The sequence below is a fragment of the Symphalangus syndactylus genome, chromosome 11, assembly GCF_028878055.3.
Source record: "Symphalangus syndactylus isolate Jambi chromosome 11, NHGRI_mSymSyn1-v2.1_pri, whole genome shotgun sequence".
Lineage (NCBI taxonomy): Eukaryota > Metazoa > Chordata > Mammalia > Primates > Hylobatidae > Symphalangus > Symphalangus syndactylus.
The window spans coordinates 20,902,822-20,930,582 of record NC_072433.2 but is presented as its reverse complement, the minus strand read 5'-3'; the positions used below and the strand labels follow the sequence as shown (position 1 = coordinate 20,930,582).

The following is a 27,761-nucleotide window of genomic DNA, read 5'->3' as shown; positions in this document are numbered from 1 at the left end:
TCTAATGTGTCTATCTCTGAATGGAGAGAAAGAGCCTGACCATTACCACCCTCTACCCCTGGGAGTGAGAATGAAGTGTACAGGGAGCCAGTGCAAGGAAGAATGCTCACTTCTTACTTTATATATTTCTGTACTGTTAAAATTTTAACATGCTGTTTTGTAAAACAAATTTAATAAAAGCTATCAACTGTAATCAGAACTACTCTCTGACAGTAGATGTTCTCAAACCATCTCACCAAGTGCCCAGAAAGAGTTAACACAGGAGAATTCCAGATGTTTGAAGTGAGGACAAATTCCTGCTTTGAGGGTGGGAGGTGGGCTTAGGGATGAGAGGCAATGAGGAGGGGAGAGGAGGAAAGAAGCTGAGGGGAGGGCTGGCTGCTGAGCTGTCATTCCAACCAATGGCATGAAAGTTTCAAGCCCAACGCCCATTTGTGGAGACTATTTCAGGAGTTAGGATTTGCATCTGAGTTCATTGCCGCTGTAACCTGTCAAAGAAGAGCTAAGGGAGCTTTCGGGGTTGGCTTCTTGGAGGCTGCTTTCTCCTTTACTTGGAAGGTAAAATTCTCAAGCCCAGGCTGATCAGGCGGTGGTGACTGATTGGGCTGTTAATTTTTTTCTTTTTGGTGTATTGATTTCTTTTTCCAACTAGGGCTGTAAGATGCTTATGGGATAAGGTTTTACTTTTACTAACAATGATATTTACATGGAACTTCTAACAAGATGGAGTGGTTCTTCCTGGTCCTCTGCAGATGACAAGAAGCATTAGGTAGATTTCCTTGGATAGGCTCTCATGGAAAGGAGGGAGCACCTATGCTTTGATTGATTAACAATTTTCATGTTATTCCTTCTTGGTTTCACATAGAGCATGGTTAAGCTTTGACAGGAATTGCAGATGCGTGTAGCAAATCCTACTTAAGTAGAATGGGTTCTTGCTTTATTTTCCATCTCAGTAAAAACTCTTAAAACTCCCGTCATTCATAGTAAAGCTACTTTACAAGAGAAAGTAGAAAAAAAAATAAAGACAGTGTTTGGAAAGACACTTTTAGTGAAGTCACCCAGTGTTTACATCGAAATGTAGCTCCTTTCTCCCCCAGCGCTATGTTTTCAACATCACAGGGACCTTCTTTCCCCTCGCAGTCTTCGCTAGTGATGGACCCACACGTGATTCAGATGAGCAGCAAAGGCAACCTCCCCTCAATTCTGGACGTGCATGTCAACGTCGGTGGGAGAAGCTCTGTGCCGGGAAAAATGAAAGGCAGGAAGGCCAGGTGGTCTGTGAGGCCCTCAGACATGGTCAACAAAACTTTCAACCCCATCCGAGCCATTGTGGACAACATGAAGGTGAAACCAAATCCAAGCAAAACCATGATTTCCCTGTCCATTGGTGAGTTGGGGACACTACTAAGGGGCTGTCAGTGTCCTCCTCTACTCTCATGTTCACAGGCTGGCTGGAGAAGATGGCAGTTGGGGGTGAGTCTGAATACTGAACATGGGAGAATAACCTCTTGGCTCCTTTTGTTTTTTCCTCCCATAAAAAGGGGACCCTACTGTGTTTGGAAACCTGCCTACAGACCCTGAAGTTACCCAGGCAATGAAAGATGCCCTGGACTCAGGCAAATATAATGGCTATGCCCCATCCGTCGGTAAGCTCCTCCTGAGACTCCATACCTGGTGACTGCCAAATCTTTAGTGCTCTAGACTAAATGTCTAGCAATCCTCTTCACTTTCCTGTTGCATAATTACTAAGGAGAGGCTCAGATTACATGGTCCTTTGGATTTGGGAAAGAGGTCTTGGGATGCTTAAATACAAGGCATCAAGGTCCAACTTCTTTCCGGGCTTTCTTTGGCATATGGGCACTTCCCCTCTAGGCTCCCAAACATACTTACTTGTCAAGTAAAACTCCTCTCCTGTCATTACTAATTCTGATCTGAAGGCCTTGAGTCTGGCAGGAGCTTCGTGTTTGCTGAGCCTCTAGGTCCTAAGTGGATTTGCTTATTGCTCTGTGTAAATAGCTCCTTTGCTTCATTTCTGCTTCTCTATGTATTGAAGGCCTATTTTCATTATGGTCCTGAGCACATTGAAATGCAATTGTTACCGTTTAAGACTAACGGGGTTAAACAAACAAACACCCAAGAACAACAAAAAATGGGCTGTCAAACTAAAGGACAGAAGGTTGTTTCTGATAGATTGAAATTACTCCTTTTTAGGTTTAATTCTCTCCATCTATTAAAAATTTCTACCCTGAATATTTTGGTAAAGTACATGATTCCTTGACTTTCAGTGTTTAACTTTTTTTTTTTTTTTTTTTGAGATGGAGTCTTGCTCTGTCGCCCAGGCTGGAGTGCAGTGGCGCAATCTCGGCTCACTGCAAGCTCCGCCTCCCGGGTTCACGCCATTCTCCTGCCTCAGCCTTTCCGAGTAGCTGGGACTACAGGCGCCCACCACCACGCCCGGCTAATTTTTTTGTATTTTTAGTAGAGACGGGATTTCACCGTGGTCTCGATCTCCTGATCTCGTGATCCGCCCGCCTCGGCCTCCCAAAGTGCTGGGATTACAAGCGTGAGCCACTGCGCCCAGCTTGAGACGAAATTTTTGCCCTTGTTGCCCAGGCAGAGTGCAGTGGCGTGATCTTGGCTCACCGCAACCTCCGCCTCCCGGGTTCAAGTGATTCTCCTCTCTCAGCCTCCTGAGTAGCTCGGATTACAGGCACGCGCCACCATGCCCAGCTAATTTTTGTATTTTTAGTAGAGATGAGGTTTCTCCATGTTGGTCAGACTGGTCTCAATCTCCCGACCTCAGGTGATCCACCCACCTAGGCCTTCCAAAGTGCTGAGATTACAGGCGTGAGCCACCGCGCCTGGCGATTACAACTTCTTAAAAAATATAGTCCCTAAAAAAGATTTAGGAATAATAGAAATCCTTGTATTACACAGAATAAAACATAATCACAGAAATCAAGATGGTGCAGAGTATTTGGGGAGCTCTTCCTTGTTATCATTTATACATTCGTGCTTATACTAAAATTGTAAAACAAAACGTGAAGTGAATCTCCTTTATCCACAGTGGCTGAGAGCTGAACTAAATAGAATGCCCTCTGAGCAGGGGCAGAGGCAGCCTGAAGCCCATGCTGGGCCTCCAGGGCATAGCTGTCAGTTGAGGGATGAAAACTTCATCTTCTGGCCAGGCACAGTGGCTCACCCCTGTAATCCCAGCACTTTCAAGAGGCTGAGGTGGGAGGACCCCCTGAGCCCAGGAGTTTGAAATCAGCCTGGGCAACAGAGGGAGATTCTGTCTCTACAAAAACAAAACACACACACACACACAAAAAAAAACAAAAAACAAAACAAGAAAATTCAAAAATTAGCTGAGTGTGGGGGAGCATGACTATAGTCCCAGCTACTCAGGAGGCTGAGGTGGGAGGATCCCTTGAGCCCAGAATTTGAGGCCGCAGTGAGCTATGGCTGTGTCACTGTACTCCAAGCCCGGGTGACAGAGTGAGACACAGTCTTTAAAAACCAAAAAAGCTCCACTTTCCACTCTTTTCTTTCAGGCTTCCTATCCAGTCGGGAGGAGATTGCTTCTTATTACCACTGTCCCGAGGCACCCCTAGAAGCTAAGGTGAGCCTTATACAAGACACCAGCTTGGAAGCAATTTAGGGCAAACTATCCCCTTTTCCTTGTTTCTGTTCCACAAGAAGTACAGGTGTCAGAGGGGGAAAAGCTGAGAACAATTTCCCTTTAGCAATTAGAAGACTTCTCATATAGTTGGGGTCACTAATCAGTGATTATAGTTAATGTCATTACAGTGTGATAATGACCATCCCATACAACTTAATATGGTGTCTGTCTCAAGGAGGCCAAAAGGATCCAGAGAGCACCTATATTTGATTGTCTGTAAAAGATCATTTCAGAAAAACTCATAAACACTAAAAAATTATTTAAAAAAAATTTACCAATAGGATCTTTCTTTTTTAAAAAAAAATTGTAGCTTTTCTCATTTACTGTAAGGTCATTTAGAGAGAAAGACAGAAGTACCAGGACATATTGAATTGATGGCAGTGCCAAGTTTAAATGATGTCCTTCCCTCTATAGTCTACTGTGTGGGGTCAGCATTTTCTAACATAATGTGTGTCTGTCACCTGTATGTCAAAGAAGAGCCAGGCTTCAAATCTCTGGCCAAAAGTAAATAAATAACCAAGCGAAAAAGGTCCAAGGCCAGCATGCTCTCTCATGGAAGTCTGCTGGGTCACAGCCAACCTGTCCTTTTCAAAGTGATTTAAGTGGCCAACATTTCAACAATAGTTATCAACATATATAAATTTCTTTTGGTTTTGGCTTAGTACATTTCCTACTACTTACAACTTGTTAAAGGAAGTTCACAATTGCTCCCAACTCACCCACCTGACAACTTCTTTTCTCCTGTTGCTGTTGGAACCCCTAATGAAATTAACCTTTTATTTCCTTCACAGGATGTCATTCTGACAAGTGGCTGCAGTCAAGCTATTGAACTTTGTTTAGCTGTGTTGGCCAACCCAGGGCAAAACATCCTGGTTCCAAGACCTGGTTTCTCTCTCTACAAGACTCTGGCTGAATCTATGGGAATTGAGGTCAAACTCTACAATTTGTTGGTAAATGACTTTTTAATCTTAGACTCAAATGCTCAGTTACTAACCTGTAAAAATATATGACCATTACTTCAGCACAGGAAGGTCTCAAAGTGGTGGTTGAAGCCAGAGATAGACTTTATTGCTTACATTGGACCCTTGAGATAAGTGAGGATTCCCCCTAAATGTTTTAGAATCATCTTAGTCTCATCCTTTCTTTCTCTCCAGCCAGAGAAGTCTTGGGAAATTGACCTGAAACAACTGGAATCTCTGATTGATGAAAAGACAGCTTGTCTCATTGTCAATAATCCATCAAACCCCTGTGGGTCAGTGTTCAGCAAACGTCATCTTCAGAAGATTCTGGCAGGTACGTCCAGCAGACTTCACAGAGGATGAGGTGGGGACAGAATCCTTCAGCTGTTGTGTGAAATGACAAAAACCAGTCATTCCCTAAGTTCCAAGCCTGGGGTGGAGGTGGGGAGCTCCACTGATGTCTCTCATCAATACTGTGCCATAGGAGTGGTAGGCCTTGCCTAAAAGAAGAAAAAGAAGAAATACTTGTCTCTTCATTACTCCCAGGAGAAAAAGAAATAATACTTGCCTCTTCACTCCCATCATGTTGAAGATAGGGTCTGAAATATCTAGTTACTTAAATGGTGAATTCAGGCTCTGCACTCTGGAAGAGTATATTAAGAATTTACAGTTCTTAAATATGAAGACAAAACACACAAACATGAAATGCAAATCACACTTTGCTTGTGCTTTTTGTCTTCCTCTTTAAGAATTGTAACTTCTTAGTATTATGGGATAGGGAAATTACATGATATTATGTGACTATTACATGATAAAGCAATTCACATTAAAACCGATTTCAGCATGTTTTATTTTCAGTGGCTGCACGGCAGTGTGTCCCCATCTTAGCTGATGAGATCTATGGAGACATGGTGAGTTTGATCAGGATATATCACTACAGTAATCTCAAATTATTTTATGGGAACTTTAGAAGTGGAATAATCGGAAACAACTCCTAATCGTTTCATTACAGCAAATCAGCATCCCTGCACTTTTTACAGATAAACAGACCCACAACTCCTTAGCCAGTTTTCCGAAACCCAAAAAACTTTGGAAATCCAAAGATTCTTGGAATTCATTTGGTTACAAAACCTGATTTGACCTGATATTTGTAGATTTTTATTTTTCCCACTTATGGATCTATATATTTGTTAAGAGTGTGGGGAAAATGGCAGAAATGTTAATATTCTTGATTAGGGGTACTATCCTAGACAGCTCTGGGAGTGTTACATAACGTATGGTAAATGTGCTACATGGCCTTTCTAAAGCCCAAACCATTCTGCATTATGAAACATACCTGGCCCCAGGAATTTCAGATAAGGGGTTGTGGACTCATATTTTAAATCTGTAACTCCTATAGACAGTAATTTCATAGAGCCAGCTTCATGAAGTTGTAAATATTACTGGGCTAAGGTCAGTTTCCTCATTTTAGGCTTCCTTTAATCCAGTCCAGACACCAGATTAAATGGCTTTGTGTAGTCCCTTTTGAAGCCTCTTGCAATCCCAGTCATGCTTCAGGGTAGGGATGATCCCATTAATCCAAGGACCTGTCCCTAGTGATAGAAGGAAATGGGTGGGAGCCACGGGATCTGGCATTGCAGTGAGAAGTAGACAAGAAAACAACCATAACAAGTGCCTCTTCTCAGGTGTTTTCGGATTGCAAATATGAACCACTGGCCACCCTCAGCACTGATGTTCCTATCCTGTCCTGTGGAGGGCTGGCCAAGCGCTGGCTGGTTCCTGGCTGGAGGTTGGGCTGGATCCTCATTCATGACCGAAGAGACATTTTTGGCAATGAGGTGATAACAATATGGTGAAAGAGTATGTGTAATTTAGGGTATATATCTACTTCGTGAGCACAGTGGGGACAAGGGAGGCTTTTTTTTCTTTCTCCTTGTCAGTCACACAGCAGGTGTGTGGCAGAGCTGAGCTACGAACCCAGAGGGTCTGATCTAAGAATGCCACTAGACACCATCACTTCCCAAGATTAAAAATCTGATAGAAAGGTCAGAACAAGAAACCCTAAGACAGGGATGCTTAAGAAAAGCTAAACAACATGTTTCTTGTGGGTGTCTTTTAGATCCGAGATGGGCTGGTGAAGCTGAGTCAGCGCATCTTGGGACCCTGTACTATTGTCCAGGGAGCTCTGAAAAGCATCCTATGTCGCACCCCAGGAGAGTTTTACCACAACACTCTGAGCTTCCTCAAGGTAAGGGCAGCTCCTGCCCTCCACTTTGGGAGTTTGGGAGTCAGAGAATGCTGCCTGTGGAATTAGGAATAATTGGTTCTCCTTTCTGGAGCCATGTTCCAATATTAGGAGACGGCATCAGTGTAAGCATCCACACACACGTTTCTCACTTCCGGCCATTCTCTCTGCCCCTGGTGAAAAGCTTCAAGTAATAGAGCTTTTTCTTTTTCACTCCTTATGCCAGAACATCACACCTACGTTCCCACTCTTCAATAAGGGGTCTATTTTTAATGGCTTGGCTTTTCTTTTACTTAAAATTTGATCCTTGATTTCTCCTTGCCTCCTCTTGTAGTCCAGTGCTGATCTCTGTTATGGGGCGTTGGCTGCCATCCCTGGACTCCAGCCAGTCCGCCCTTCTGGGGCCATGTACCTCATGGTGAGTATGTGGGTGGCAGGCACTAGGTCAATGCATGTTGTAAGGCAAAGGGCAGTCATTCAGCAGAATTGCCACAGGCAGTCACACAGGGTACAAAGACAACCAGCTAGCTTCCTGAGCCAAGCACTTTAGGAGTTGTCTTATTCTGAATTGTCCCACTGAGGTAATTTAGCCTCCATCAGTTCTCATAAAACTCTTTAAATGACTTAATTAGGCAGGGCATGGTGGCTGACGCCTGCAATGCCAGCACTTTGGGAGGCCAAGGTGGACGGATCACTTGAGCACAGGAGTTAGAGACCAGCCTGGGCAACATGGTGAAACCCTATTGTCTCTACAAGAAATAAAAAAAATTAGCTGGGCGTGGGGGCACACTCCTGTAGTCCCGGCTCCCTGGGAGGCTGAGATGGAAGAATGACTTGAGCCTGGGAGGTCAAGGCTGTAGAGAGCCATGATCGTGCCACTGCACTCCCGTCTGGGAGACAGAGACCCCATCTGAAAAGAAAAAAAAAAAAGATTTAATTCTTCAGTACAGAGAATCATTTTACATATGTAGATACAGGGAAGATTTAAGACACAAATAAGAGGCTTTTCATACCATTGTAATTCTCAACTGGGAGTGATACTGGTTCCCTAAAGGTATCTGGGAATGTATGGGAATTTTGTTTGTTTGTTTTCAGAATGACTAGGGGCTGCCATTTTGTGGGTCAGGGATGTTAAATATCCTGGAAGGGGTGGGCTAGTCTCATGCCATAAAGAGTTGCCTGGTCCTAATGCCAATAGTGTCTCTTTTGAGACATACTAGCATTCTATTTCCAGCTTTTATTTATCAGCATCAGGGAAGGAATTCTTTAATAAATTATTAATAAAAATATATCCTCTCTTCCCTGAGAAAAATTCCATAAATATTAGCCCTCTTATTTATCAGTGATCAGTAGTACAGTTCCAAGGTATCTTTTAAAGTAGCCCCTACCTTAATTTCTGGCATAGGAAACTGGCCTGTTCTCCCTCCTTCTGATAAGTTGGCCTCTCCCTCCTGTTGGTATAGGTTGGAATTGAGATGGAACATTTCCCAGAATTTGAGAACGATGTGGAGTTCACGGAGCGGTTAGTTGCTGAGCAATCTGTCCACTGCCTCCCAGCAACGGTGGGTGCCTGTGTCTCTCAGGACATTCTCAACAGTTTCTGGAGCCCCAGAAGCAAGCTCTGAGCTGGTTTTTAGCCTGATCTTTTCTCCTCCAACAAAATGTCTTCTCATTTGATAAGATTCAAACTGATGTGTCTCATGGATCCTATTTAAAATTTGCTTCACCCCACCATCATAATCCCATCCATACTGGGAAGAAAAGTTGTAAACAAACGTTCTAGGTGAGAGGAAATTGAGCCTGTCCTACAAGACCTTTTAAGATGAATGAACTCAGTTGCTGACTTAGCATCCCAGTCATGGGAACTGAATGAACTGATGGCCCTGATGAAATGGTACCACTTCTTGTGGATCAGGGTCCTGACCATTTTAGGGTGGTCCAGTACCAGACTCAATTGCTCTGAAAGTAACAGGCTCTTCTTTTTGCAGTGCTTTGAGTACCCGAATTTCATCCGAGTGGTCATCACAGTCCCCGAGGTGATGATGCTGGAGGCGTGCAGCCGAATCCAGGAGTTCTGTGAGCAGCACTACCATTGTGCTGAAGGCAGCCAGGAGGAGTGTGATAAATAGGCCTGCATCCATTCTCCTGAGGATGTGTCCCATCTGGGGAGGGCTGGACTAGGCCTTGCAGCTCCTCAGGGATTCAGGTGGCCCTACTGGGAGAGGGGCCTCAAATGAACCATGTCAAGAGTTCAAGATTGTTCCTGCTTTTCCCCAAGTACAACCACACTCACATTCAGATCCTCCTCATTCACATCGCAGATTCTCCCTTGCTGTGCGCTGCTAGAGTGACTCACTAATTCATTAATCTGCCTCCCTCTCGTAAGATTTCCTCCCTTTTTTCTTGAAAGTACCAGGTGAACAAAGTTTACCAGAAAGCAGTTGAGACAAGAAGATAAGAGCTCAGGATGAGAGAAAAGAAAAAGATTGAGAGAATTTGTGCCCCCAACCATTTCCTCAGACTCTAAGAAAGAATACGCTCTCTCCAGGCAGGTCTGAAGCTCAACTCTCTTATTGCCTCACTTCAGGTATACCTCACTTTATGCAATAGAATTATAACTGGAAAGAAGTTGGGGACACATGTATTTGGTAATTACATTTTAAACACATTAGGAAAAGTTGCTATTTGAACTTTTTATTGATTTTTGGGGGGAGTAAAGAATTATTTTGTGATGCAAATAAATATCCTTTAATTGATCGACTTCCTAAATTTAGATTTGTGTGCATCAGGCTTTCTTTTTTTTGTTTTTCCTTTTTTTTTTTTTTTTTTAGAGAAGTTCAATATAAGCTTTTCTTTTCTTTCTTTCTTTGTTTCTTTCTTTATTTTGAGATGGAGTCTTGCTCTGTTGCCCAGGCTGGAGTGCTGTGGTGCGATCTTGGCTCACTGCAACCTCCGCCTCCTGGGTTCAAGTGATTCTCCTGCCTCAACCTCCCGAGTAGTTGGGACTACAGGCGTGTGCCACCGTGCCCGGCTAATTTTTGTATTCTTAGTAGAGACAGGGTTTCACCATGTTAGCCAGGCTGGTCTCAAACTCCTGACCTCAGCCAATCTGTCCGCCTGGGTCTCCCAAAGTGCTGGGATTACAGGCGTGAGCCACCAAGCCCAGCGGCATCAGGCTTTCTTAAAGTGAGAGCACGCCTGTACTAGAGCAAGCAGGAATCAGAGACCTTCCAGAAATACTACTGTGTAAGGGCCAGAAATAGCTTCACTTGTCATTATTATATAATCATTATTACTTTTGCTGTAATGTTAATATTGATTTATTAATATATATTATCTTTTCATACATTTTCTAAGAAACACTTACTTATATTGACAAGATCTTTTATTTTGCCAAGGGCATAAATTATTGTTTTTCTTCTTTTTTTTTTTAAATAAATTTTACCAAGTATGGCTCTTCTGTGATGTGTTTTTTTCTCCGTTTGGGAATTTCTAATCCCAGGCACTGCTCAGTCTCATTGTTTCATTACCTATGAGGTTTCATTTACTTCTTTGTAAATGTACTGACTTTTAGAGTTACTTAAGAACTACGATTCCTAAAACATTTTATTTGGGAGCTCAACTTCTGGCTTCCTACTTACAAACAAGGCAAACCAAGAGGCTGTAAGTTATAACCTCTGGCCTTTGTCTTCACATTTTCAACTTTTCGGATCCCTAACCTCTGGTCCCAAGTTACTACCCTTGCCTAGATCCACTAACCACTCACTAGGTCACAAAGTTGATGGTTCTGGCTTGACCCAGCAAATAAGAAGTGTCCTAGATGTGTTTTTTTTTTTTTTTTTGCAAATCTTCGTAGGCACAGTTGCCTGTTTAATTTTTTCTTCAGCCCTTCCCTTAGAGGAGGGAGCCTTAAGTTACCTTTCAAGGTTGGGGGTTAGGAATCTATCATAACGAGTCTAGAGATTTCTCACCAAGGGAAATTTTCCTTATCTAAAAGAGGAACTTCAGGTCTCAACCCTGCCAGTCACACCCAATTAATGTCCTTCACAAAAATAAACAGCGTATGTTCCCTTTCAATTTAAGTTTGAGTTCAGTGAGCTCACAGCAAAATTTACCTTTTAATTTTCTTCAACAAATCCAAGATGAATATACAAAGGATGAGATTAGATAAAGATTTCAGTTTCCCGTATGCCACCGCTGCCGCCAATTTTCCAAAAAAGCCTGGCTCCTCTTTTCCTGTTCCTTCATCCAAGCCCCCAAAGATCTCTAACCAGAAATAAACAGGAAGACTCCGTGATTTACAAAAGACGTTTTAGTTTCACACGTACAGAAAATTCTACCCAGCATTACAAAATTCTTAGACTTCTTAAATTCCTGATTTTCCTTGGTATTTACATTTTGATAAGGGAGCCAATGGATCTTCAAACATTTGAACACTGCACACTGGACAATTTCAAACGATACAAACAAACGCAACTATCCTTCTTTCTCATTCCTGTCCTTCAGCCACCCAGTTAGTTTCTTCTCCCCTGAGGGAATCAGTTATCAGTTGCTGGTCATACTTCCAGATTATCCTGTGCCTCTGTAAGAGTGTGTGTGTGTGTGTATGTGTGTGCACTTTTCCATTTTTCAAATAAAGTATTACCCAACTTTGTAATTCTGCGCGCTATGGAGGTCAAAGGAGGGATGGCATTGCTGGGGTGTCCCCCACGTCGAGTGTCTCTAGATAAAAAAGGAACTACCAGGCGGCGGCTGCTTTCCACACAAGCTTAAAATTCCCAAGAGTCAACTGCCAGTTGCTTTGGGTGATGGCGTCAGAGTGTCTTCAGATAACACAAGGAATGCGTGTAAAGATCGGAGACAGCCAGGCGCGGTGGCTCACGCCTGTAATCCCAACACTATGGGAGGCCGAGGCGGGCGGATCACGAGGTCAGGAGTTTGAGACCAGCCTGACCAACTTGGTGAAACCCCGACTGTACTAAAAATACAAAAATTAGCCGAGCATGGTGGCGCGCGCCTGTAATCCTAGCTACTTAGAAGGCTGAGGCAGGAGAATTGCTTGAACACGGGAGGCAGAGCTTGCAGTGAGCCGAGATCGTGCCACCGCACTCCAGCCTAGGTGATAGAACGAGACTCCACCTCAAAAAAAAAAAAAAAGGATCGGAGACAAGGGCTCTCAGCTGCGAATTCACCTTTTCTTTGTGTCCGAGCCCCGCCTACCGGGTAACTGGAGAGTATCAAAACCGGGGTGTTATCAAGCGCCTCACAGCAGCCCCCGGCCGACATCAACATCCCGACCCTGGGCAACCCGCGGCTGCGCAGGCGCGGATGCATGTTTGGGGGCTGCGCTAGTCAGTGCGCATGCGCCGTCGCTAGGCAACAGGGCCCAGCTCCGGGCGCCGGCGTAGAATCTGAGCTGCAGGTGAGGGTTAGTTCCTTTATTCGGACCCTGCATTCTCTTAGGATGTTACATTTTGTTTCCTTTTTCAGCCTGCCTACCTTGGTCACACCCTGCTTCGAGTTTCTCTTCCTCCTTTGCTCCCGGTTTGGGCTCTGACTGGTGGAATTGTTCCAGGAAGTTGACAAAACATCCTAGGCTTTGTAATCACCTGTTAACTTTCTCAGCTGTAGATCAGAACCAGCAACTTCAGGAGTTGTGACGCAGAGCAGAAAATCCCATTAGCTGGTGTTAGTTTCCAGTGGTATAGGCCCCAGGAACTTTTCTCCAAAGAATCGTGGCCCTCACCGTCCGCAGTGCCTGACATTAGGATCTCTACTGAGCCAGAAAAATAAATCCACCCCCGTGCTCTTGTCAAAGACAAAGCAGGACAGTAAAGCGGTTGAGACAGGTTTTAACCAGTAATATACTAATGGAGTGAGGAGGAGTCCAGCACGAACTGAACTCAACTTTGATTTGTACAAATGTTACTCAGACTTTAAAGGAAAAATGGGGGAATAGGGAAGGGGAGAGGAATGAGGGGGCGCTCAGAAGAGTGAGGGACGTGAAAGATTACAAAAAGTGCAAAGTAGGGGTTAGTCCACGTGAAACCCATCTGGGTTTGTTAAATGGTGTTTCTGGAAGTTAGGCTTTTATCCTCCCACAGAGGCTGGGAGACAGGGACCGTATCTTAAGGTGTTGGCTGGAACAGTAAATTCCTTTGGCAGCCTGAGTTTTTTCAGGCAGGCCCTTTAAAGCGGGGCTGGAGTCATCCTAGAGATGCTGCCTTGAACTGTTAGAGACTGTGTTAGGGTTTTGTTCAAGTCTGTTGAGGCCTAGTCCACAAATGGCTCAGAGGAGCCTGGCTAGAGTTTGGTCAAGGAGAGAATTTTTGTTACTCCACATATTTTGCACATTACTCTGCATGAGGTGTTGTATTTTACGTACCCTAAAGTTTGAATTATTGCATATATGTTGGAAAAGAACTGAATTCTCAGTACATATTATTTATATCCTTATTTATTTTAAACAATTTAGGTTTATTTACAAACAAGTTTCATATAATGTTATAGAACCTGCAAATACAGATGCTCTCTATAGGCCAACTTGTTTCACAGCACCTTCCAAAGAGGCAGTCAGTCATTTGCTAACGTTAAGGTTGAAGCTATTTAGGAGGTGATGCCCAATTCCTCAAAGAAAACAATAAACAGAAGAACTAGCACATGTATGTCTTAATTTTTGTTTGTTTCAAATGTAGAAAACAATTCTTGGTCTTTAACTCATTTGATAGCCTAAATTTAATGTATTTTTACATTATACCATATTTAAAAAGTAAAGCTGTGGGAGTGTTCCCTTTGGCAGTGCATATGCTAAAATTGGAACAATACAGAGAAGATTAGCATGGTACTAGCAAACCAAATTCAACAGTATGTTACAAGGATTATACACCATGATCAAGTGGGATTTATTACTGAGATGCAACATATAAAAATCCATCAACATAATATGTCACATTAACAGAATGAAGGACAAAAACCACATGATCATCTCAACTGATGTAGAAAAGTTAGCTGACAAGATTTGACACCTTTTCACGATAGAAACACTCAACGAACTAGAAACAGAAGGAACCTACCTCAAGATAATAATAAGGACCATTTATGAAAAGCTTATATTGGCCGGGCAAGGTGGCTCACGCGTGTAATCTCAACAATTTGGGAGGCCAAGGTGGGTGGATCACCTGAGGTCAGGAGTTCGAGACCAGCCTGGCCAACATGGCGAAACCCCATCTCTACTAAAAATATAAAAATTAGCCGGGCGTGGTGGCACATGCCTGTAGTCCCAGCTACTCAGGAGGCTGAGGCAGGAGAATTGCTTGAACCTGGGAGGCAGAGGCTGTAGTGAGCCGAGATCGCACCACTGCACTCCAGCCTGGGTGACAGAGCAAGACTCCATCTCAAAATAAATAAAGAAACAAAGAAAGAAAAGAAAAGCTTGTATTGAACTTCATACTCAATGGTGAAAGACTAAAATCTCTTTTTCTAAGATCAGGAAAAAAGCATGGATGCCCACTTTCACCACTTTGATTCAACATAGTATTGGAAGTAGTGGCCGGAGCAATAAGACAAGAAAAAGAAATAAAAGGCATTCTGTTGCAGGAAGTCAGGGACCCCAAATGGAGGGACCAGCTGGAGCTGAGGCAGAAGAACATAAATTATGAGGATTTCATGGACATTTATCAATTCCCAAAATTAATACTTTTATAATTTCTTATGCCTGTCTTTACTGCAATCTTTGAACATAAATTGTGAAAATTTCATGGACATTTATCACTTCCCTAATAATACTCTTATAATTTCTTATGTCTGTCTTTACTTTAATCTCTTAATCCCATTATCTTTGTAAGCTGAGAATGTATGTCACCTCAGGACCACTTTTGTACAAATTGATTGTAGAACATGTGTGTTTAAACAATATGAAATCCGATTGTAAAACAGGTGTGTTTGAACAATATGAAATCAGTGCACCCTGCAAAAGAACAGAATAACAGCGATTTTTAGGGAACAAGGGAAGATAACCATAGGGTCTGACTGCCTGTGGGGTCAGGCAGAATACAGCCATATTTTTCTTCTCACAGAAAGCCTATAGACGGATGTGCGAGTAGGAGAAATACTGCTGAATTCTTTTCCCAGCAAGGAGTAACCCTGGGAAAGGAATTCATTCCTGGGGGTAAGTCTATAGACAGCTGCTCTGAGAGTGTCTGTCTTATGTAGTTGAGATAAGGACTGAAATATGCCCTGGTCTCCTGCAGTACCCTCAGGCTTACTAGGATTGGGAAATTCCAGCCTGGTAAATTCTAGTCAGACCGGTTCTCTGCTCTTGAACCCTGTTTCCTGTTAAGATGTTTATCAAGACAATGTGTGCACAGTGGGACATAGACCCTCATCAGTAATTCTAATTTTGTCTTGCCTTGTGATCTTTATTGTCCTTTGAAGCATGTGATCCTTGTGACCTACTCCCTGTTCATACACTCCCTCCCCTTTTAAAATCCCTAATAAAAACTTGCTGGTTTTGCGGCTCAGGGTCATCATCACGGTCCTACCAATATGTGATGTCACCCCTGGAGGCCCAGCTGTAAAATTCCTCTCTTTGTACTCTTTCTCTTTATTTCTCAGACTGGCTGACACTTAGGGAAAATAGAAAGAACCATGTTGAAATATTGGGGGCTGGTTCCCGCAATAGCATTCAAATTGCAAAGGAAGAAGTAAAATTACCTTTGTTCACAGATGACATGATCTTATATGTAGAAAACGTTAAAAGATTCCACAAAAACTCTGTTAGAACTAATAACCAAATTCAGCAAAGTTGTAGGATACAAAATTGATATGCAAAAGTCAGTTGCTTTTCTATACACTAACAATGAACAATCCAAAAATAAAATTAAGAAAACAATTCCACTTACAATAGCGTCAAAAAGAGTAAAATACTTAGGAATAAACCCAAGCAAGGAGGTAAATTATTTGTACAATCAGCTGGGCCTGGTGGCTCACATCTGTAATCCCAGCACTTTGGGAGGACAAGGTGGGTGGATCACAAGGTCAGGCATTCGAGGCCAGCCTGATGAACGTGGTGAATACCCATCTCTACTAAAAATACAAAAATTAGCTGGGCATGGTGGTGCACACTTGTAATCCTAGCTACTCAAGAGGCTGAGGCAGGAGAATTGCTTGAACCCACGAGGTGGAGGCTGCAGTGAGCTGCAATCATGCCACTGCACTCCAGCCTGGGTGACAGAGCGAGACTCTGTCTCAGGAAAAAAAAAAAAAAAGATTTGTACAACCAAAACTACAAAACGTTGCTGAAAGAAACTAAAGGAGACACAAATAAATGAGAAGACATCCCATGCTCATGGATTGCAGTACTTAATGCTGTGAAGATATTCATGCTACCCCAAGTGATCAATAGATTTCAACACAATCCATAGCAGAATCCCAATAGCATTTTTTTTTCAAAATAGAAAAAAATCACCCTAAAATTCACACAAAATCTCAAGGGACCCTGAATAACCAAAAAAATTTTTGAAAAGGAAGAATAAAGTTGAAGGAGTCACACTTTCTGATTTCAAAAGATACTATGAAACCACAGTAATCAGAACAGTGTGGTACTGGCATAAAAACAGATAAATGGGCCAATGAAATAGAATAGCCAAGAAATAAACCCTTGTATATATGGTCAAATGATCTTTGACAAGGGTGCCAAGACGACTGAATGGGGAAAGAAAAGTGTCTTCAACAAATGGTTTTGGGAAAACTAGATATCCACATGCAAAAGAAGCTGGGCCCTTATATTACACCATATATAAAAATTAACTCAAAATAGACTAAAGACCTAAATGTAATACCCCAAACTATAAAACTCCTAGAAGAAAACATGGGAGGAAAGCTTCATGATATTGGATTTGGCAATGATTTCTTGGATATGACACCAAAAGCGTAGGCAACAAAAGCAAAAATGGAACTTAAAAACTTTTGTGCATCAAAGAACATAATCAAAATGAAAAGGCATTTTCTTCTGCCTGTGGAATGGGAGAAAGTATTTAAAAATTATATATCTGATGAGGCATTAACATTTAGAATATATAAAGCACTCCTGCAACTCAACAACAAAAAAGTCAAATGACCCAATTTAAAAAGGCACTTGAATAGGCATTTCTCCAAAGATACACAGATGGCCAACAAGCATATGAAAATATGCACAACATCACTAACCATTAGAGAAATTCAAACCAAAACCACATTGAGATATCACCTCAGGATAATAGGATGGCCATTATTTTTTTTAAAAACACCAAAACCCAGAAAATAGCAACTGTTGATGAGGATGTGGAGAAACCGGATCCTTTTGCATTGGTGGTGGGATTGCAAAATGGTGCAGCCACTATAGAAAATAGTATGGCAGGCCAGGCGCAGTGGCTCATACCTGTAACCCCAGCACTTTGGGAGGCCAAGGTGGGCAGATCACCTGAGCGGGAGTTCGAGACCAGCCTGACCAACATGGAGAAACCCTGTCTCTACTATAAAAAATACAAAATTAGTTGGGTGTGGTGGCATATGCCTGTAATCCCAGCTACTTGGGAGGCTGAGGCAGGATAATCACTTGAACCTGGGAGGCAGAGGTTGTGGTGAGCTGAGCTCGCAGCATTGCACTCCAGTCTGGGCAACAAGAGTGAAACTTGGTCAAAAAAAAAAAAAAAAAAGGAGAGAAAATAGTATGGCAGTTCCTCAAAAACTGCCAAACTATCATATGATTCAGCAATACCACTTCTGGTTATATATCCAAGAGAATTGAAAGCAGAGCCTCAAAGAGATATTTAAGAGATATTTGTGCTCTCATGTTCATAGCAGCACTATTCACGATATCCAAGAAATGGAAGCAACCAAAGTGTCTACTGAGGGATGAATGGATAAACAAAATGTGGTGTATACATATAATAATATATTATTTAGACTTAAAAAGGAAGAAAATCTTGTCACATGCTACAACATGGATGAAGCTTGAGGACATAATGTTAAATGAAACAAGCCAGTCACAAAAAGACAGATACTGTATGATTCCATTTATATGAGTTATCCAAAGTAGTCAAATTCATAGAAACAGAAAATAGAATGACAGGAACTAGGGTCTGTGGGAAGGAGAAAAAGGGAGTTGTTTAATAGGTAGGGAGTTTCAGATTTGCAAGGTGGAAAAGTTCTGGAGCTCTATTTCACAAAATGTGAATATGCTTTACTGAACAGTACACTTAATATGGTTCAGTTGGTAAACTTTATATGTGTTTTTAAAAGTCACAACAAAAAAAACATAAACCCATGTAAGCTCCATGATGATAATAGTTTTTTGTCTGTTTTATTTTCTTCTATATGATCAGTGCTTAGAAAAGCATCTGGGACAGGGTAGCCTCTCTGTACATGTTTGATAAATCAATGAATGAGAAAGTACAAAGACTAATGTGTTGCTATTACTTTTTATCCTCTTGTTAAGTGAACTACAGCAAGGGGAAGTTAAGTGTAACTGAAGATACTATTAGCATAGATGAAAGACACAGAGACAAAGGCATTTAGAAATATCACTTTCAAAGAGGTGCAAGGAAAGTTGATAAACACTTGAAAAGTTGTTCAACATCATTAGTCATTAGGGAAATGCAAATCAAAACCATGAGATACTTCTTCACACTTATAGATGACAATAATAGAAAAGTCAGACAATAATGAGTGTTGGGAAGAATGTGGAGAAATTGAAATCCTCATACACTACTGGTGGGAATGTGGAACAGTGTAACCACTTTGGAAAACAATTTGGCATTTCCTCAAAAGGTTAAAAAATATAGTTACCATATGACCCTCAATTCTACTTCTAGAGAGAAGAAAACAAGAGAAAAGAAAACATATGTTTTATAAAAACTTTTTCACAGCTGTGCATATTATTGTGTGTCTATAATACCAGCTATTCGGGTGGCGGAGGCAGGAGGATTGCTTGAGCCCAGGAGTTTGGGACTAGTCTGGACAACATAGGAAGACCCTGTCACAAACATAAAAATCTTTAAAAAGCCAGGTGCAGTAGCTCATGCCTGTAGTTCCTGCTACTTGGGAGACTGAAGTGCAAGGATCCCTTGAGCTCAGGATTTTGAGGCTGCAGTGAGCTATGTTAGCACCACTGTACTCCAGCCTGGGTGACAGAGCCAGACCCTATCTCTTAAAAAAAAAGTCCAAAAAACTTTCACGCAAATGTCCATAGCCGCATTACCTGTGACAGCCAGAAAAAAAATGGAAACAACCCAAATGTTGGATAAATAAACTGTGATGTATCTATACAATGGAATATCATACAGGAGTGAAAAACAGTGAAGTACTGATTCTTGCTACTACAGTACATGGAATAATCTTGAAAATGTTAGTAATCAAAAATACTATGTATTGTGTGATTCTATTTATATAAATGTCCAGAATAGGCAAACTCATTGTATTGCTCCATTCTTGCACTGCTATAAAAAACTACCTGAGACTGGGTAATTTATAAGGAAAAGAGATTTAACAGTGCTCAGAGTTCTGTAGGCTGTACAAGCCTCTCCTTCTGAGGAGGCCTCAGGAAACTTACAATAATGGCAGAAGGTGAAGGGGAAGCAGGTACATATTCACATGGCCAGCAGGAGGCAGAGGAAGGCACTACACATTTTTAAACAAGCAGATCTTGGGAGAACTCTATCACAAGAATAGCAAGGGGGAAGTCCACTTTCAAGATTCAATCACCTCCCACCATGCCCCTCCTCCAACACTGGGAATTACAATTCGACATGAGATTTGGGTGGGGACACAGAGCCAAACCATATTATTCTGGCCCTGGACCCTCCCAAATCTCATGTATTTCTCACATTGCAAAATGCAATCACTCCTTCTCAACAGCTCCCCAAAGTCTTAAATCATTTCAGCATTAACTCAAAAGTCCTCAGTCCAAAATCTCATCTGAGACAAGGCAAGTCCCTTCCACCTATGAGCCTGTAAAATAAAAAACAAGTTAATTACTTCCAAGATACAATAAGCATATAGGCATTGGGTAAATACTCCCTTTCCAAAAGGGAGAATGGCCAAAACAAAGGGGCTACCTGTGACTTGGAAGCCCCCTCCCTGCTTGAGTTGTCCCACCTTTCCAGACAGAACCAATGTTTATCTTACATATATTTATTGATGTCTCATGTCTCATGTCTCCCTAAAATGTCTAAAACCAAGCTGTGCCCCAGCCACCTTGGGCACATGTTGTCAAGACCTCCTGAGGCTGTGTGATGGGTGTGTGCCCTCAACATTGGCAAAATAAACTTTCTAAATTTACTGAAACCTGTCTCAGATATTAGAGTTTCACAGTTCCTCATCTTCATCTGAGACCTCCTCAGCCTGGACTTCACTGTCCATATCACCATCAGCATTTTGGTCACAACCATTCAAGAAGTCTCTAGGAAGTTCCAAACTTTCTCACATCTTCCTGTCTTCTTCTGAGCCCTCCAAACTGTTCCAACCTCTGCCTGTTATCCAACTGCAAAGTTGCTTACACATTTTCAGATATCTTTATAGTAATGCCCCACTTCTATAGTACCAATTTTCTGTATTAGTGCATTCTCACACTGCTATGAAGAACTACCTGAGACTGGTTAATTTATAAGGAAAAGAGGTTTAATTTTGCTCACAATTTTGCTGGCTGTATAGTTTTCTGCTTCTGGGGAGGCCTCAGGAAACTTACAACATGGCAGAAGGTGAAGGGGAAGCAGGCACATCTTTACATGGCCAGTGGGAGTAGGAGGAGGTTCTACACACTTTTAAACAAGCAGATCTTGGGAGAACTCTATCACAAGAACAACAAGGGGGAAGTCCACCCCCATGATTTAATCACCTCTCACCAGGCCCGTCCTTCAACACTGGGAATTACAATTCGACATGAGATTTTGGGGGGGGGGGCACAGAGCCAAATCATATTACTCACAGAGACAGAAAATAGATTAGTTCCTTCTAGAGCTAGAGGTGAGGCCATATGTGGGAGATAGAGAGAGATGGCTAATGGGTACAGAGTTTCTTTTTGGAGTGATGGATATATTCTAAAATTGATAATGGTGATGGTTACACAACTCTAAAGAAAGTAAAAACCATTGAATTGTACAATTTAAGTGGGTTGAGTTGTGTGGTATGTAGATCATATCTCAGTAATACTGTTTTTTTGTGTGTGTGGAAAAAAAGATATAAAGGAGTCAGACTTTAGGGAGATCAACTCAAATATCTGTGTGGCATTTAAAGGATTTTTAGGTTTTTAAAGAAAAGAAAAAGCATGTAAGATTTCCAGTTTGTAGCTATCTGTTCATGGTGGAAAACAGTAACTTTTTCTCATGTTCATCCTAGTCACAAACATTGTGATGTTACTTCAGACATAATCATTCTAAAAGGCAGAGATAACTTCATTTTTTTAAAGATAAGGAGTGCACACTTACAGGAATTAGTCTGGGGACTAGAACTAGATGGGGTGAACTCATCATTGTTGTTTCATGTAAGGGTACAAAGTGCTTATTTTTCCCGACGCTGGTATTTCATAATGGAAGCAGGGCAAAGTGTCAGTTGGGCTTCCACACTGGGAGCAATAAGAAATTTCTAGAAAAACATCTGAGATATTTCTGTAAATAGCAGAATTAGCATGTGTGATAAACTAGTGGTTTTTACACTTTTTTGTTCATGTGTTTCCTAAAATAATTTAGAATTCTTGACTGTGAAAATTCAAACATATATAAAAGTAGAAGCAGTAGTATAATTAGCACCAATATACCCATCACTCAGATTTAATGACTCTCCAGATATTGCCATTTTTGTTCCTTCCTTCTTTTTCTTGTTTTCTTTGCCAAAAGATTGTAAAGCAAATCCTGGACATCATGTTAGTTCTCCCCATACGCCTCAGTACACATCTCTAAACACATAATTTCTTAACCACAGTGCCACATCACATCAAATAGTAAGATATTTTTGGTTGCCTCCAAAATGTCTTCTTAGAGTTGGTTTATTTGGATCAGGATCCAAACAAAGTTTAAACATTGCTTTTTAGTTTTATGTCTTAAGCTTAAATATCTCTTACTCTAAAGAAGGCTCCTGTTTTTTTCTTTTCATACCATTGACTTGTTGCAGGAATGGCTGTCTTACAAAATGTTCTACATTCTGGATATGTTTGTTTGCTTCCTTGTGGTGTCATTTAACTTGTTCATTTAACTAGAGCATGCATTTTTCAACAGAGATGATATTGGATATTTACTAGAAATTTACCTTCTTTTTTTTTGTTTTTGAAACAGGGTCTTGCTCTGTTGCCCAGGCTGGAGTGCAATGACATGATTACAATCACAGCTCACTGCAGCCTTGACCTCCTAGGCTCAAGTAATCTTTCCACCTCAGCCTTCCAAGTGGCTCAGACCATAGGTACATGCCACCATGCCCGCCTAATTTGTGTATTTTTTGCAGAGACGGAGTCTCACTATGCTGCCCAGGCTGGTCTCCTGGGCTCAAATGATCCTTCTGCTTTGGCCTCCCAAAGTGCCAGGATAATTGTCTTTCTTCATCTTGTATTTCTGTTTTATGTTTTACCCCAGTTTTATGTTAACGTTATCCTTATCTTTGAAAGTATTTTATTGATCATACTTCTTTGCCTCAAAAATACTGACTGATATGGCAGGTTGCTAGAGGTTCCCCAATGACTTTCTCTCCTTCTTTTGTAGTATTAAAACTGCTGATGGGGCTGGGCGTGGTGGCTCACGCCTGTAATCCCAGCACTTTGGGAGGCCAAGGGGGGCAGATCACCTGAGGTCAGGAGTTCAAGACCAGCCTGGCCAACATGGTGAAATCCCGTCTCTACTAAAAATACAAAAATAGCCAGGTGTGGTGGCAGGCACCTGTAATCCCAGATACTGGGGAGGCTGAGGCAGGAGAATCGCTTGAACCCGGGAGGCGGAGCTTGCAGTGAGCCGAGATAGCACCATCACACTCCAGCCTGGGGGACAAGAGCAAGACTTCATCTCAAAAAACAAACAAATAAGCAAACAAACAAAACAAAACAAAACAACAAAAAACTGCTGATGGAATGGATCAGGATCACTTTTCAGTGAATTTCTCAACTTTGGGGTTTCCAGACCATAGGTAGATTACATTTGAACACTAAACCCATGTAAAGGAATGCCTATGCTTACAAACTGTCATGGGAGAGTTTTCTTTTTTCTTCCCAGGGGCCAGAATAAGAAAGATTTCTTTATAATCCATCTTGTTACTCAGCCTTAACATTTGGAAGGACTTGGCTTTGTGGAGAGGTCTAAATTTTAAATCCCTGCTTTACATGGGTCTAAATCCTCCTCCGCTAGTGTTAAACTCTAAACCCATGATTACTGAGATAGTACCAGCATAAGCATACTCTTATTTTCCAAATTTTCAGGCCCCTCTTTGTTTTTGCTTCTTTGAGGATTCCGTTACTCTCTTGCAAGCTTGGCTCTGAATTTGAAGATACGTTTGTTAGATTTTATCCATCATATCTAGATGTTTTGAAGCCCAAACATTTTCATATGATCTTTCTTCTGATGTTGCTTTGGAAATCTCCATACTTCATGTAAATCCCTCCATCCCGATGTTTCCTCCTTCCATTCTCCCCTTGCTCAAAATCTTTGTTCCATAGCAGGTACAATTATCTGCCATTATCAAACTGTTTACTTCTTTGCCTTAACTGTAACTTGGCTCTTCCCCTAAAGTCACTGTTTATTCTTTTTTTTTTTGAGACAGAGTCTCCCTCTGTCACCAGGCTGGAGTGCAATGGCACCATCTCAGCTCAGGGCAACCTCTGCTTCCCGGGTTCAAGCAATTCTCCTGCCTCAGCCTCCAAGCAGCTGGGATTACAGGTGTGTGCCACCACACCCAGCTAATTTTTGTATGTATAGTAGAGACAGGGTTTCACTATGTTGGCCAGGATGGTCTCAATCTCCTGACCTCATGATCTGTCCGCCTCGGCCTCCCAAAGTGCTGGGATTACAGGAGTGAGTCACTGTGCCTGGCCAACTCACTGTTTGAAATAGCTTTTTTTCCCACATAGCCCAGACTCTAACTTACTGTCTTTTTTCATAGCTATACTCCCCTAGACTCACACAATAACCAGCTTCCTTTAAAATATGTGCCGAATTACTTTATATCCTTTCTGTGCACACTCCCTTATTTATTTAGGGCCTGATATGTGGGAAATTTCAACATCTCTGTGGATGGCCTCACCCACACTCTAACCTCAAGGCCTCTTGCTTATTCCAAACATTAGGGGCTGTACAATCCACCCCACAATGGCCCCACTCCCAAAGCCACACCTGTGTTCCTTGTCATCACTTGAACTAGACTATTTTAGGATTCTTAATCCGTAACATATAGTTTACTAACTGCAAGCTGCTCACCCTCCAACTGGCTCACAATCTGACACCTGGACATTATACAGCCCTTTAATCTCTTCAAACATTTCCCAAGTCCATTAACTCCCTTGCATTGTTAGACTTCTTTTTTTCCTCATGGTGCTATACTCTGCCCACATTCCTGCCAGTGACCTCAACTTCTTAGCTTCCTTATCATTCCACAGCATCTACTGTGCACAGCCTCTACCTGGGATTAATCTGATCCTGAACTTTCTCAATTTCTATACTTAAAGTAAAAATAAAGGTAAATGGTGCCACTGGTACATGGTCTCTGGCCTCGCTAGGGCCTCAACACTGTTTTGGTAATCCCTTTACAAACACCGGGCCAGTGCTTCCTTGAGTTGAAGATGGCAGGCCCATAGAATGAGAGGAGCTGGGTGCTTCAATTACTGCTCGGAGAAGAGCTATTTACTGACCATGTTGGTCTTCATTTGAGCAAGAAAACCCTTCAATTGTGTTTGAGCCATCAAGCTTTTGGTATCTGTTTGTTGTAACAATTACATTACTTTAATGAATACAATAAGATACCATTTTAAAATTTTAATTTTCATCAGCAATAAGAGAAAATGTTATTTTATTTATTTATTCATTTGAGATGGAGTTTTGCTCTTGTTGCTCAGGCTGGAGTGCAATGGTGCAATCTCAGTTTACTGCAAACTCCGCCTCCCGGGTTCAAGTGATTCTCCTGCCTCAGCCTCCCGAGTAGCTGGGATTACAGACATGTGTCACCATGCCTGGCTACTTTCGTATTTTTAGTAGAGAGGGGGTTTCACCATGTTGGTCGGGCTGGTCTCAAACTCTGGACCTCAGGTGATTCGCCCACCTCGGCCTCCCAAAGTGCTGGGATTACAGGTGTGAGCCACCATGCCCAGCTGAGAAAATATTATTTAAAACCAGCAATATAAAATTTAATTTCTTTCTTTTTTTTTTTTCAGACAGGGTCTCATTCTGTCGCCCAGGCTGGTCTCAAACTCCTGGCCTCAAGTTATCCTCCTGTCTCAGCCTCCCAAAGTGCTGGGATTACAGGCGTGTGCCACCACACCTGGCCTAGGAAATGTCCTTTCATTTTTGCTTCTCATCTCCCTGGTCCTACCTGCCTTATCCCCTATAGGGCTCACTATTTTTAGTTTCTCATGTATTCTGAGAGTTTCTTTATGAGCATATAAGCAACTTTGAGTATAGTTTTATTCTCCCTTAAAACAAAAGATAGTATGTAATCACAATTTTATACTTTCCTTTTATTTATTCTTTTCCTTCTTCGTCCTCTTCCTCTTTCTTTTCCTCCTTGTCCTCCTCCTCCCCTTCCTCCTCCTTCTCTTTCTTCTTTGCCTTGCTCTGTTGCCCAGGTTGGAGTGCAATGGTGTGATCATAGCTCACTGCAGCCTTGAACTCCTGGGTCAAGTGACTCTCCTGCCTCAGCCTCCCAAGTATCTGAGACTACAGGCATGTGCCACCATGCTTAGCTAATGTTTTTACATTTATTTTTCTTTTGACGGAGTCTTGCTCTGTCGCCCGGGCTGGAGTGCAGTGGCGCGATCTCAGCTCACTGCAAGCTCCCCTTCCTGGGTTCACGCCATTCTCCTGCCTCAGCCTCCCAAGTAGCTGGGACTACAGGTGCCCGCCACCACGCCTGGCTAATTTTTTGTATTGTTAGTAGAAACGGGGTTTCACCGTGTTAGCTAGGATGTTCTCGATCTCTTGACCTCGTGATCCACCTGCCTCAGCCTCCCAAAGTGTTGGGATTACAGGCGTGAGCCACTGCACCCAGCCTTGCTGTTTTTAACATTTTTAATAGAAATGGAGTCTTGCTATGTTGCCCCAGCTGCTCTCAAACTCCTGGCCTCAAGTGATCCTCCTAGGCTTCCCAAAGAGCTGGGATTACAGGTGTGAGCCACCATGCCCAGCTTGCCTTTTTGTCTTTAACAAAATATATTGGGGAATTGGGGAGTTTTCCATATTTACACACAGAGAAATTTCTCTCTCTGTCCAGCTGCACAATATTCTATATATGGGTTATACCATAATTTTTTGCCCATCAGTAAGAGATTGTTTGATAAGATGATTGCTTAATAAAGAAATTAGGGTGTACTTTGTTTTCTAGCTTTGGGGAACATGGAGAGAGAAGCCCAAGGGAAGAGCAGCTTGCCCAAGAAGCAGTAACAACAGACACGTGCCTGGAGGGAGCGTGATAGCATCTACCACGTGGAGGAGAGCATGAGCCATTCGCCAGCACTAGAGAAGATGGCATTGCAGCCAGCAGGAATGTGGCATCGTTCTAAAAGCAGTGAGAATGACACTAATGCTGTCCCCGACTCACCACTTCCCTCTCAGGCCTTCACTCAACCCCTCTACTTCTTATTTCCAGTGTTTCTGCATTAACTACCACCTTCTTTTTAAGAACCAATGAATTCCAGAGGTTCCCATGGGCCAAATTCTCCCTTTCCAACACCATCTTAACCGTGCTTCAGTAAACATGAGTTGTCAACTCTCAAATGTGTGTCTCTAGTCTAGACTTCCCTTCTGAACTTTAGACTTGCACATCCAACTGCCTTCTCCCATCTGCACTTAGAGGTCGCTAAAGTTCCACCAATTCATCATTTCCATGCTCCCTCCAGGCACCTGTCTGTTGCCACTGCTTCTTGGGCAACAAGATTCGTTAGGACTTTCTACACATAAGATTATGTCATCGGAAAATAGAGATCATTTTACTTCTTTCCAATCTGGGTGCCTTTTATTTCTTGCCCAATTTCCCTGGATAGAATCTCCAGTATGATATTGACTACAAAGTTGAGAGTAGACATCCTTGTCTTATTTTTGATCTTGGGGGGAAAACATTCATTCTTTCATCATTAAGTATGATGTTAGCTGTGGGTTTTTAATAGATGCTTTTTATCAGTTTGAGGAAGTTCTATCGTTGATTTTTAAATCATGAAATGTTGTTGGATTTTGTCAAGTGTCTTTCTGCATCTGTTGAGATGGTCAAGTGGTTTTTATCCTTTATTCTATTAACATAGTGTATTGTGTTAATTGATTTTACAATGTAAAACCAACCTTACATTTCTGGACAATTCCCAGTTGAAAATGGTGTATAATTCTTTTTACATGTTACTGGATTCCATTGACTAGTATTTTGTTGCTTTTACATCCATAGTCATAAGATATATTGGTATGTAGTTTTTTGGGTGATATGTTTGTCTGGTTTTTGTATCAGGGTAACATTGGCTTCTAGAATGAATTGGGAAATGTGTAATATTTTTCTGTATTTTGGAAGAGTTTGAGAGGATTCATAGAAATTCTTTAAATGTTTGTTAGAATTCACCAGTAAAGTCGCTTGGGCTATTCTTTATGAGAGCTTTTTTTTTTTTTTTTTTTCCTTAGACGGAGTCTCACTATATCACCAGGCTAGAGTGCAGTGGCGTGATTTCGGCTCACTG

At 41.9% G+C, this 27,761-nt stretch overlaps 2 protein-coding genes, 1 long non-coding RNA gene and 1 pseudogene across 3 annotated transcripts; 3 read left to right on the top strand and 1 right to left on the bottom strand.

Annotated features, from left to right (window-relative positions):
• Positions 1–474: 474 nt before the first annotated feature.
• Positions 475–11,543, top strand: TAT (tyrosine aminotransferase). Its single transcript, XM_055298084.1, has 12 exons — positions 475–558; positions 1,141–1,387; positions 1,542–1,646; positions 3,555–3,622; positions 4,474–4,632; positions 4,837–4,975; positions 5,500–5,552; positions 6,327–6,479; positions 6,761–6,889; positions 7,221–7,304; positions 8,350–8,448; positions 8,875–11,543. Exons 2-12 carry the CDS (start codon positions 1,153–1,155, stop codon positions 9,013–9,015), a joined length of 1,365 nt encoding a protein of 454 aa, XP_055154059.1. The 5' UTR covers positions 475–558; positions 1,141–1,152; the 3' UTR covers positions 9,016–11,543.
• On the bottom strand, positions 4,715–12,210 carry LOC129492788 (uncharacterized). Its single transcript, XM_055298088.1, has 3 exons — positions 12,079–12,210; positions 11,002–11,152; positions 4,715–5,141 (listed from the first exon to the last, which is right to left on the bottom strand). The coding sequence occupies exons 1-3, from the start codon at positions 12,176–12,178 to the stop codon at positions 4,943–4,945; spliced, it is 450 nt and encodes a 149-aa protein (XP_055154063.1). The 5' UTR covers positions 12,179–12,210; the 3' UTR covers positions 4,715–4,942.
• A 54-nt stretch (positions 12,211–12,264) lies between these two features.
• LOC129492790 (uncharacterized) lies at positions 12,265–27,327 on the top strand. The gene is made up of 3 exons (XR_008660954.2): positions 12,265–12,308; positions 23,660–23,775; positions 26,429–27,327. It is a non-coding gene; the product is annotated as an uncharacterized lncRNA (long non-coding RNA).
• On the top strand, positions 13,670–13,768 carry LOC129457889 (uncharacterized; annotated as a pseudogene).
• Positions 27,328–27,761: the final 434 nt, after the last annotated feature.